Source organism: Sinocyclocheilus grahami, unplaced genomic scaffold (assembly GCF_001515645.1).
Source record: "Sinocyclocheilus grahami isolate Dianchi unplaced genomic scaffold, SAMN03320097.WGS_v1.1 scaffold398.1, whole genome shotgun sequence".
Taxonomy (NCBI): domain Eukaryota; kingdom Metazoa; phylum Chordata; class Actinopteri; order Cypriniformes; family Cyprinidae; genus Sinocyclocheilus; species Sinocyclocheilus grahami.
Window position 1 is genome coordinate 306947 of NW_015505577.1, and position 13061 is coordinate 320007.

The following is a 13061-nucleotide window of genomic DNA, read 5'->3' on the forward strand; positions in this document are numbered from 1 at the left end:
TGGTTGCTTCACTCATAGATAGAGTATAAAAAAGAGATAGTAACTTCCTCTATATGCCATACTTAAGCACAAGAATCCACATGTACAGTATATGCCATTGCCATAGGATGACAATAATCCTGTGTCAATTAAAAATAAAATAAAATTAGCATAACTTAGAAAAATGAATACATATATGAATATATTACATTTTAGCCACTGACAAAATTTTTTTTTTATCTTAACCTGTAAATTATTGAAATTGTATTTCAGAAATGTATAAATCAGAATGAGAATTTTTTTTGTGCTTCTGTGTTTAGTGGTAGTGATCGTCCACACATCAAACTTTCTTTACTATGTAATTTTTCATCAGACAGTGGTAAAAAAAAAGAAGAGAAAAAATAGGCACATTGGTCAATCAACATGTATTTTTCCTCCCAGAAAAGGCTGTTGTGGATCATTTTCAACAAAATTATTGCATGTAGTACATACGAAAGTGTTCAGGTAGTCTTTTAGCAATTATGACCTAGTAACAGACCGCTGTCCAGTCTGTTAGCCACTAATGTCGGGGTTGAATGGGCACTTTGACAGTCTTAATCTCTGCTATATGGGAAGACTTCTGGATGATACAGCTGGTGGTGCCCGGCGTTGAGCTCTCCTTCCCTCGGGCCAGGTTGGTTAGGGCCATGGCGGCATGGAGCTCTTTCCAGTAGGTCTCGTTATTTCCTCCTCCGCCGCCTTTACAAGCACCTCTGTTGCCAAATGGAGAGGAAATGGTTAATGGGGAGTTTTTAGCAGTGCTTAAAAACCTTGTGATTCATTAGGCAACAGCATTCTTACCTCTCGCTTTGGCTTGTGCCACAGTCCAACGTCACTGAAAAAATACAGTTTGATGAAATGAGTTATAATCTGGATGTTCAAACCAGATTTTAGAGTAGCCACAAAAGCTACTTGGCCAAAAGCTGGCACATCATTTATGCTGCTAATGAAATATCCCTGAGCTACTCTCCCCATATTGATGGAACTGATGAGTAAACATGTTTTCACATGTGCATGTATGTACATGGGTGAGTAAGTGGGTGTTTGTCGAGCTCAGGGAGATTTAAGTCGAGCTCTGCAGGCTGTGCCTACAGCCACATTCATGCGCTCCAGCCAAAACAAATGCAATTATGCTTCCCCTGCGCTCTCGAGATGGAAAAAGCATATCTGCTCTGTGTCAGAAACAGACACGTTGTTCCACCACTCTGCAACTGATTTGCATTTTTAAAATTATTACACCTTTTCCTTTGACTAAAGACTTTTTAAATGGTAGTGACGTTGCATTAGAAACAGTTCACCCAACTTGAAAACTTTATCATCATTTACTCACCCTCATGTCGTTCCAATCCCATGCGACTTTCTTTCTTCTGTGGAATACAAAAGGAGACATTTTGTCCATGCAATCGCAGAAGATTTTAAGCTCCAAAAAGAATGCAAAAGCAGCATCATAAAAGTAGTTCATACAACTTGTGCTCTATGTTCTATGTCTTCTAAAGTCATATTTGTGAATGATTTAGTTTTATGGAGCAGATTAACTGGTTAATTCAAAAGATCTAACTCAGACGAACAATCTGTTTAGGACTCATTATTCAGAAAGCACTATTTCTCTCATGTGCTCTCAAAGCACCGAGGATGTTAAAACACATTTTGATCTGTTCTTCACATAAAGCTTCAAAAGACTCGGAATATAGGGAATGATTAGCATGGACTACTTTTATCACACTTGAATGGCTCTTTTGGGTTCTTTTTGAAGCTTGAAAGCTCCATTCCTGTGCTTTGTGACTGGAACAGAATGACCGGTGCATTCTTCAAAATTTCTCCTTTTGTGAAATATGGAAGACAGAAATATGGGTTTGGAGCAACATAAGGGTGAGCAAATGAAGACAGAATACTGTAATATTGACTAAGCAACTAAATAGCATTTAACGTTTGTAAACTAAATCATATAAGTTAATATGCTGCCTTCACAAGATGAAAGCTTTCACACTATTTGATATTACCAGCAGTGTGAAATGAATGACAGGAAACATCATGTTTGGTTAGATGAGGAAGGACAGCTCCAACAAATTGAGATCCATCCATTTACATCCATCCATTAAACATTCATGGACATTATACATTTATTTTCACAGTCGTCTTTTGGAATGGGTTTAAATATCGTCCTTTGTTTCGTAAATCTATATAAATCGTGTTAATAGTAAAGCTGCCTCTTTTTTCTGCTGAAAGCATCGAGACCAGTAACGAAAAGTCTCTCTTATGGGAGTTATGAGAGGGAAAATTGGACGACAGGCATGAGCACACAAAATGCTATTTTCAATATTCTTTGCTTAAAACATCTCCAACTCGGATTTCTTAAACAGTATCTGTGCCAAGAACTACTATAAACCATTAATACATCATTTGGCTCTGGTTTCTTTGTGCTACTGAATGTCTCTCATCTTTTTAACTTCTCTTCTATTTTCCACAGATACTTTGGATTGACTTGACCTGTAAAATACCCCCCATTAACAATAAACTGAGATCATATAAAACAAATATAGAAAAAAGATAGATAACACTGTGCTGTGTTTTCTTAACAAATGTTTGAATTTAATTTTGACTGGGGAAAAAAATCAATCTTCTCAAATTCCAAAATATTTAGGATATGTGGCAAGGTAATCTGTAACAAGCATGTGCCACATGGTGGTTTTATTCTGGAAAATTCCACAGTCTAACATTTAAAGTTGATATGAATAGTTGTTCAAGCCTGTATGAATGCAGAAATAGTGCTACGCTTACAAGACAACCATGTGCTGAATATTTTCCTTTGCGGTTTTTTGTGTACATGTAATGGAGGTCAGCGAGTAGGTGCTGTGCAGGTAAAACCTCACTCCCCTGATCTCAAGAGACGCACTAGCGACTGATGCTAGAGGCTGCAGTCTTTAGCCTCCTTGTTAGTGCGTCTGCAACCAATGCCGGAGACCCGGGTTCGAGACCCACTTGGAACAAGAACGAGGTGTGGCGGTGAGGACCCGGTGGAGAGGGGTTACATTGGTGCCGTGACCCGGATGGGAGTGAGGTTTAGAGTGTAGTGAGTGTAACGGAGGCCAGCGAGTAGGTGCTGTGCAGGTAAAACCTCACTCCCCTGATCTCAAGAGACGGGAGAGAGGGGTTACATACAGACGACAATGCTGTCAAACCAATCCTCACTCATACGGATCAACAAAAATAACTGACTATATGCTATATTATGCATGCTAGGTCAGTAGTTGGCTATGTCACTTTGTAAAGAAACACTACACAAACATGTAATATGGATTCACATGGCACTCACATTTTCACGAATTCACATTTTCGTAGTTTACGTGAAGATTATATGTATTGAATTCAAAAACTTGCACTTTGAAACCCGTTTTTAAAAGTTTGCATTTTCACATCCTCAAAATGCTGCTGTCATGTAAATGAATGGCCAAAATGCATAAAACGTTTTCAGTTTTAGTTGAAAACAGTGTTGTGTAAACGCCCCCTTAGTTGATTCAATAGCCTAAGTGGCCCAAGTGATGTCTGCTGAAAAGTTGGACAGACGAAATATCACGTTATTACATTTTAAATAAGGCTTAAAGAGACAAATAGACCACAAACCATTCATAATAAGACCAGGAACATGCATTAAGAAATAATGAGGATCAGTACTTTCAATTTGACTTTGCAACTCCAACTAAAAAGACATAAACAAGCCCAATATTGCTAATTTTCAAGCAATAAAAATGAGTCAGCATATTTTATGACCTCTTCTTTTTATTAGTATTCTTTTTATTTATTTATTTTTCTTGTCAAAACTGAACTCTCTGCCTTGTGGGGATGCCTCTGTGTGACTCATAGTGGCCAAAAGACTTGTAAATGTTCCCTCATCTCCTTTAAAATTCTATCACAAGCATCTGAGCACCATTCTCACAGCTATCAGTAGCTGAGCATATGATCCATTCTGAACTACGGAATTAAATTATTATGTGAAAATATTGACCTTTTGTTTCATGCTGTTTTTGTGGAAAACAAGTGGTTTTCCAACTACAGAAACTGTATGGTGTGTCTCGAAGTCACAGGCACGCTTCAACGAAACAATGACATTTCAGCATTAACCGATTTGTTGAAACCCACATGAAAAATCAATGAAGTAAATATTTTCAGCTAATCCAATTTTTGATTGCAATGATAGCATCACAATGGAACAATTCTACAAGCACCAAAAATTTTACAGCTGCCAACTGTTTTCCTCATTTGTAGGAAACATTCCTGACAGCCTCTCTTTTTTTACAGTGACTTTGAGTGAACAGTTTTGTTGTTACTTTATACATGTATTATGTCAAGTTAGGAGCAAGCTTAGTTGAAATACCCAAACAATTACCAAGACTCTTTACTGATGATAACTACCAAATTACTGAACTGTATTTTTTGACTCTCCCCCATTGGACACATAAGGAAATATCAGGGCAGGATTGTCACACAGCATGTCAAATGAAATAAATGAATTCATGGTGTCAAGGGCTGTCAAGCTCCAAAAAAAACCCCACTGTAGTTCTTAAATCTCTTTTGTGCAATCAGATACAGACAAACTCAGTGACATTTGGCATTGACATTTTTTTTTTTTTTTGGAGTCTGACAGCCACTGGTCATTTTTTTATTGTATGGTAAAGGACAGCTTGGACATTCTCCGTTTCTTTTTATGTACAACATAGGGCAGTCTTTAAATGAGATGTTGCTCTTTGTATTTTTCTATCAGTATTAATGTCCTTTTTCATGTTTTGCAAAAATCTAGACAGATGCATTGCAGAAAATCTTTTCTAGTTCTTCAGAACAGGCCACATCAAAAAGTAAATTTAACTAATGTTTCAAATGTTGTGAAAAATGGCAACTTTTGTAAACAGCTAAACATGTTTGACACATCCACCACTGTACTGAGCCTAATTTTTTAATTGTAAAGTTCACACTTGCCTATTTGATCTAAAAGAGAAATAATTTTAAAAACATTTAATTTCAAAAACTTGTCATAAAATAGCTGTTCTCTGTAGTAGCTCATAACTGTAGATAATATTGTTATAGATTGCATTATTAAAATGCTTATTTTCATTACAAACACCTGTGTGTTTTATGAACTCATACTTCATCATAAATAAAAAAAGAAAAGGCAGAGCATTCCTTAATTTTCCCAAAACGGGACTGTTCCAAAAAGGCACAGAGACAAAATAAACAGAGAAGTAGAACATTTAGAAATGTTGAGGTGGAATTATGTTAATGATGAATTAGACTCAACTCCTTTGGCAACACTAATGCATTTCCTTTCATGAGGCATCAGCAGGTGTTCCTATAACCTAAGAGTCCAAGAACGTTCCACTCACTAATCAAACTGTATGAAACCACAGCTTTACATTCAATTTAATTATTAATTCTAATGGGATGCACAAAATATTTCATTGTGTTTCTCCATTTATGATTTTTTTTTGTGTGTCCATCTGTTAAGTTGAGATAGTTTGATATTGATTGACAAATCTGACCATCCAGTCAAAGCAAACTACGTTGTTCAAAATCTGTGATTTTGTGGTTTTCGCAGAACATAAAAAGAAGTTTAGCCGAATGATGCACTTTTCCATACAATGAAAGAGTATGGTGATCAGGGATTGTTATGCTCCAAAAAAACCCACCATGTAAGTATTGTGAAAGTTGTCATATCTGTAGTGCATTCAAAGTCCCCATGAAGTCATAAAATAGCTTTGCCTAGAAAACAGCCCTAAGTATAGAGCATGAGATGTATCGCCCAATTTTATGGTGCATAAAAAGAGCAGAGTGAATATGTTGCCTAAAAATTTCTTTTGAAAGATATACAGGTTTGCAAAGACATGAAATTAATTTAAAAATGACAATTCAAAATTTTGGGAGAACTATCCCTTTAACCTCTTACATACTAAAATAGTTTCTTTTAATCTAATATTTTCCCAAAAAAGGCAAAAGCACTGTTTTGAAGACCTCTGATAAAATGCACAGTGGCAAGCATCAAAATGTTTTAAGCTCTCTTGACAATATCCTCTTTAAATTACATTTTTGAATCTTGAAAGGTTGTGGCAGCTCTTACCTGTACGGTAGGTGAAGTTTGCCTCAGCTTCTGATGATGGTGAGAGAAAATCATCCTCAAACTCATTGGAGCTAAATGATCCAGAGTGGTTCCTCTTCCGAGAGTCCATAACATTTTCCGTGGCCATTACATGCCGAAGGGAATCATTTAGATAGCGGTTTAGCAAGTTGTTCTTGTATTTTGGTGGAGACACATAATCATCACAAACTGAGGGGTCTGTACTTCGCCCCAATCCTTTGCCTCTGCTGTCCTGAATAACGCTCTTGTGCATGGGCCTGTTATAGTCTGATTCACTGGCCTGAATCTGTAAAGGATTCTCCCCATCTGTGGAACACCAATAGATAGAAAATCATTTTTGAAACTTTTTCACAGTTTTAGTGTTGGCACATTTAATGCATTTTGTCATTAAAGGCCAGAATACATCGGAATGTCTACAGAATATGTAAATGTCCTAAATCCGTACCGTCTGATGTCGTGTCATCACTGCTAATGCTGAGTCTCTCAGCATTGCCTTGTACATATTTGTTGTACAGTTTTATGCGTAGGGCCCAGCTCAAGTCAGGCTGTCGAACTGTGTTCTTGAGCCTACGTCTCGCATTCGCAAACCAGTTTGAGACCTGAAAAATACAAACGCATCATTGGCTTATCTTGCTTGCATTGAGATAATGTTTCAATGAACAGTTAAAAAATGATGCAATACATGGTCTATTTGTTTTCAGTCAAGCTAGCTGTTTTTCATCACTATATCACTCTTCAGAATTAGGCTGTTGTGGTAGATTTTTGTCTGCAGTTTGAAGATTTTACATATTTAGATTTTTATTTTAATATTTTATTTATTTTTATTTATATAAAATATTATATTTTTATTTATATAAATACCCACATACGAATACATACAACTTATGTTTGATTACATAATCTATTACAATGCAATATTAACTTTTTACCCGTTACACCAGTGATGCATTCATTTCATACAGTAAATTTACAGATGAAGTAGTGAGTCTGCAGAAGATATTACATGTAATACATGAATCAGAAAGGTGTTATATGCATTTTTATGCACTTGTATGTTATTCAAGCAACCCACCTGGCCTGCTTCCACTGCAGCAATGTGTCTATTAATCTAGTTACTCTGTAAATAGAATGTGTTTAGCAATGGTGACATTGGCTTTGTCAGGATTTACTTATACTTATTCATTTTTTTCAGATGATAGAATGTAATCTTGCAATTAAATAAAGATTAAATAAGTGAAAGGAAATATACGTAAATGCTTAAATCTTGAAATCTGATAGTTGATAATAGGCTGATTTGGGGGTAGTTTTTGTTATGTTTTGATATAGTTTGGTTATTGTGATGTTTTTTTCACATAAACCTGCATTCCCTGACCTGCCTTACAGGGCAATTCTTACAAAAAAAAAAAATTCCAAGGATCATGTCAAGATGTTCTGGATTTCTGCTTAAGTGATTTCTAAATGATATCAGATTTTCCATCTGTGTCACAATATTAAATACAGACTTATTTAACAAATAACACATGCACCAGTTTGCAGCGCCATACAATTATTGGACCAAAAATGTTAAACATTTCAGATCATCAATGGAAAAAGTATGTGACCCTGAAGGATAATAGAGTCCGATATTTCAATGCATTCCGACTGACCTGCTCTGCAATATCAAAACCACAATAGTGCCCCGCTCTTCACGAGAGGATTCTGTTTATGTGTAATATAACTCAATCAAAAGAGATTTCAGTACACCTCAGAAAGAGACCCATTGAAGTTCATAAGACTGGAATGGTTGCATAAGAATGTCCAGACTTGGCCCTCCATCCATCCATAATCAGGACGATAGTTTACAAATGGAAGAAATTCAACACGATAGTTTCTTCAGCTTCAGCAGACTACTAGTGTACTTGGTAATGTAAGTTTACCATCAGAAAAACGCTAAAAATGAGAGGGAACCACTAAACCATCTCCCAAGTATGGTGCCAGTTCTAAAGAATATCCCACACTGGAACAATGGTTCGTGTACAGATAAGTTAAAGGTTGAATATTTTGGCCAGTTCTACGCAGCCCTATGTTTGTACATGCCAACACCATAAACTCATCCCAGTTGTGAAAAATGATGCTGGGAATATGATATTGTGGGGGATGTTTTGATGTCTCTGGGCCTGGACAGTTTACAATCAGAAAGATTAATAAATTCCAAGTTGTACCAAGAAATTATACAGTAGAAAATCAGTACATCTGTCTGTTATCTAAAACTTGAAAGAGGATGGTTTATGCAACACAACACTGATCCAAAACACAGAAGCGAACAACAATAGGGAAGAAATTGGTATTTTTATATTAGCCAAGTCAGAGTCTTTGAAATCCGGTTAAAATTCTGTGGAACAATCTAAACAAATCCTTCAAGTAAGACACTGCAAAAATACAAATGGCCTGAAACTGATTAATACACTGTAAAAAAAAATCTGTGACATTTACGGTAAAATACCGGCAGCTGTGGTTGCCAGAACTTCACCTTAAAAAATATGGTAGCAACATTTTAGGTTTTACAGACTTGACTTAAATTCACAATAAAATACCGTATTTCATTAACTGATGTAATGTTAATAAACCAACACATTGAAGTGCTAATATCTGTTTTGAACATTTGTAATGCACTAATAACCACCAAAAACTGGTGGTGATGAGAAAGTCACATGATGAACCAAAGCTCATCATAAACAGCTTTTCTACGAGCTAAGGAGGGAAGTACTTATATATAGAAGGAGCACAGTGTCATTCACACTAACACTAAACCCCATCATGGTGACACACATGGTACTGAAATAATGCAATAAACATTAAACATTAATTTAACAACATTAGATGTAAGATTAAACCATAATGTACACAACTGATAAGAAAAAACTAAGAAGAAACATGTTATTTCAACAAAAAAACAAACTATGAAGTGTCATGTAGGGAATTCTGGGAGTGTCAATTTATGTTTTTTCACTGTAAATTATACAATGACTTTCTTTTTCACTTCCAAAAACCATATTTTTAACAGTAGTTTACTGTAAAATGACATTAAATGTAATTACATTTATTCACAGAATATGGAAACTTGCTGTTAACCAATTAACAGGTTTTTACTGTAGCATTTTTACAGTCTTTTACAGTTAAAATCACAATCATTTTTTACAGTGTACATTTGGGTCTCCAAACAAGGTGCAGATCGTGCAAATTATTATGTAACACCAATATGGCCATTCCTGCAAGATAATGAACGTTTATGCACTTTAATGCCACTGACTGTTGAAACCCAGATTTGACTTTTTTAAACATTTTAGGATGACCCATCATAATACCAGAATTGTTTATCATAAAAAAATTAAGCACAAATATCCTTCAAATAAACATGAACTGCATAAATCTAACAATGTGCACAATTATTAGAAGGACATAAGCTTGACAGGACATTGACAGCATTGTTTTATATCAGAACAGACCTGTTACCCATTTTTGGGTTGTGACACACCAGTGGCTTAAATGCCATTTTACAATGCTGTGTATGTTGTTTGTTAAAAATATTTTAACAGAACTAATAAGATCAGATTTTTTTCACATATGTACTTCTAAGTGCTGTTTTTATTTCATAATATATATGTGCCAAATCCACCCCAGTACTCCCTTAAAACCACCCCATCCTGAACTGATTAAATTATCAGGCTCCTTCAGTGTCAGTGTTTGTTCTGACCTCACCTGAACAAGGGTCATGTGGGAGCCCAGAGCCAGCAGTATCTTCTCAGTCTTGGTGGGGTAAGGGTTGTCCCTGTGCTTATAGAGCCATTGCTTCAGTGGTCGAGCCATATCCTGCAGGGCTTGACGTTTGTGCCGCACCTTCCCTCCACTGATCAAGTAAAACAACACAGAGAGGCAAAATTGTAATTTTATATTCCAGATTTGCAGATGTCAATGTCTGTTGCATACAACTAATTATAAATTAAAGCATAATTGTTAATTGTAATGGAATATATGTCATTAGTCATCTTTACTGCAAGATGCTATCGCCTAACAGATCTATTTTCCCCTCTAGCTGTTACTTTGCTGTTTTATAAGGATTCTTTGTAATCCTTTGTGCAAAACTAGCTGACAAATAAGACTTTTAATGGCAGATACAATTGCTTTTTCATGGCTTTAGTTCTGACAAACTATCAACAAAGCATCCACTCACCACACTATATAAAAACAAATTATTGTATTGTCAGTGCATAATCAAAACATTTTACATGAGTGGTAATAGAGGCCACTGATACTGTAAACAAAGTGCAGACCACTGCAGCTCAAATTAATAAACCAGTTGAAAGAAAATTATTGATGTCCAATTAGAAGATGTGGCTATCCAGCACCAAGACAATCAGCAGATGTCACTGTAGACCAAGTATGTGAAACATCCCTGCTGTATCTTTACCTTACACATATGATGTACCGACTGGTCAAAATATATAACCCAATTAATTTACTTGTACTGTACGGGTTTGAGGTTCACGTCGCTGTCATTTCCCCATGACAGCATCCTTTAATTAAGAGTAAGACATATCTCACATACAGTAATGTATAGTAGTCTATACTGCTTTCCTATAAATTAAAGGAGAAACAACCATGTACATTCAAACCACCACTTTACTGCCAATATTCAATAATCTTCATCATTCTGCTTCTCATTTTTAGCCAGCTGAATAAAACAGGTTTGTTACACTACATTTACAACAGAGAGGTAACCCTGTTGAAAAAAACAGCATAAGCTGGTTAGGGATGTTTTGAAGCATGGCAGCTGGTTTGAGCTGGCCCTTAGTTGGTCATGAGCTGGTTTAAGCTGGTTCTGAGCAGGAATTAGTTGCTTAGGACCAGCACATGACCTAAGGACCAATTTAGGACCAGCTTAAACCAGCTCAAATCAGCTGCCATGCTTCAAAACAAACCAAACCAGCATTTGCTGCTTTTTTCAACAGGGAACAGTGACATTTTTTTTTATACTTCCGATATGAAAAGTATAAATCAACACTGTTCCCGAATATTTACTTAAACATATGGGGAGGTAGAATAGGAAAAAAGGCTGCCTCCATTGAAAGTAGCTACGCTACATAACTACCAGTGAATCACATTCAGTCACATTAAGATCATTTCATGCACGGTCATTTTGTCTGTCTCTTATACATACCCATTTCTCCTGTGTTTGAGAGCTTCAGTGCCACCTATCACTTTGTGGCTTGTCAGTAAATCTGAATGTTGTCCATCAATCACCTCTAAATAGCTTCTGCTGGTTCTCTCCACATTCTGTCCGCTCTCTTCAAAGCGCAGCTGATCAAACTTACTGAAGACTGCCGGGTTCATCGCAGCTTTCATTAACTGCCATGTGCCAAATGACAATGTAGCTCCAAAGTCTGTCCAGGAAATGTCCTTATACTTTAATAATGCCCCTGTGAACGAATGGGTTATTTGAAATGGTTATCCTTTTAATTCAACATAATTCACCGATTATACATTATACAATGTATTCAATAAATAAATAAATAAGACCAATGGGAAAAGTATTTAAATAGTATTTAAATACTAAGTTAAAAAAAGAAAGCTTAAATAGTCTACTTAAATACCATCTAACAACATTACAATCGCAACTATAGCAAATTGCCTAAAAATGTAAAAGTACTTACAAAATTATCCTGTCAGTTGCTAAACTACAGCGACTATAATTTCAGTGTCTTCCATCCCCTCTGCTCATATTCAACAGCACTGCTCTCAGCAACTGCGGCTCTCCACTGTATCAACCAACACTAGAGGGTTTCGCACCCTGGAACATGAATACAGTGTGAATCTCGTCGTTCCCAATGAGTCTGGCGGGCTCGTGTCCATTCAGCTACTGTGCGTCTGGCTGCAAGTGGGACTGGATCATCTCCAGTGGAGTTCTCGAATGTAGCCTGCTTTCACGGATAACATTTTATAGGTGCGTTGAGGCTTAGCTCAGCACCGGTAATCAACTAGGACTGTCGGGCTTAAAGCAGAGAAGCAAAAACAGGCACTTTTAATCTATTGTTTAATGCTGTTTGTTAGAAAATACAGTGAAAAGACTTTATGAAGAATTTATGTGGTGTCCTTTACTAAAACAACAGCAAAAACAAGTTCAAGAAAACATAAATTCATGAACCTATCTTAACAGATCCCATAGTGTAAAAATACACTACATAGTAGTGATAATACATAGTGGCATAATGTGCAGCTATTTATTTATTTACTCACTCACTCACTCACTCACTCACTCACAGGAAAGACAGGACACGAACATGGAAATATCTGACGAGAATATATTAATCATAAACAATTATTCCAGGGAGCTAAATCTTACAAAATATAACATTTTAATTGGAAGATTTACAAACAAACAAAAAAAAATGTGTGTGTGTGTGTATAACTCACACACACTATTCTTTATTGTTCTATATAAAACTTGCTGAAAACTGAAGTAGTACGTAGCAATTATGATGATTTGCAGCTAGATTTGATACATTTAACACATTAGCCTTTAGTGGCACCTCAAACTGAACTCAGAATAAAAACATTTTTATGGCAAAATATATATTTTGAAATTACATATAATTATGGTTATGGAGAAATCTTTTTTTCCCACTCAGACCTGACCATATAAGGGTGTTTTAGTTCAAGCTTTTGTAATCACAAAGAGCATCCCCATATGACACCTTAAAGCAGACAGTACTTTCCTCTTCAGTAGCCCAGGCACATAACACAGCAACACACATCATAAACTCCTTTCCCTCAGAGATAGCCTCGCTACCACATTTGTTGATACTAGCTACACGCAGCCACATTTTTCTCCTAGGAAAACAAAACGAAGGGACACGTTAAGGTCGAGTTGTTTACTTAAGTT

The 13061-nt window shown here is 36.2% G+C and overlaps 1 protein-coding gene across 1 annotated transcript; it reads right to left on the reverse strand.

Moving 5' to 3' along the window:
- Positions 1–366: 366 nt before the first annotated feature.
- On the reverse strand, positions 367–11896 carry LOC107550429 (homeobox protein Mohawk-like). The gene is made up of 7 exons (XM_016231697.1): positions 11833–11896; positions 11340–11598; positions 9881–10028; positions 6588–6741; positions 6125–6448; positions 820–853; positions 367–731 (listed from the first exon to the last, which is right to left on the reverse strand). The coding sequence occupies exons 2-7, from the start codon at positions 11522–11524 to the stop codon at positions 539–541; spliced, it is 1038 nt and encodes a 345-aa protein (XP_016087183.1). The 5' UTR covers positions 11525–11598; positions 11833–11896; the 3' UTR covers positions 367–538.
- Between the last annotated feature and the right edge of the window lie 1165 nt (positions 11897–13061).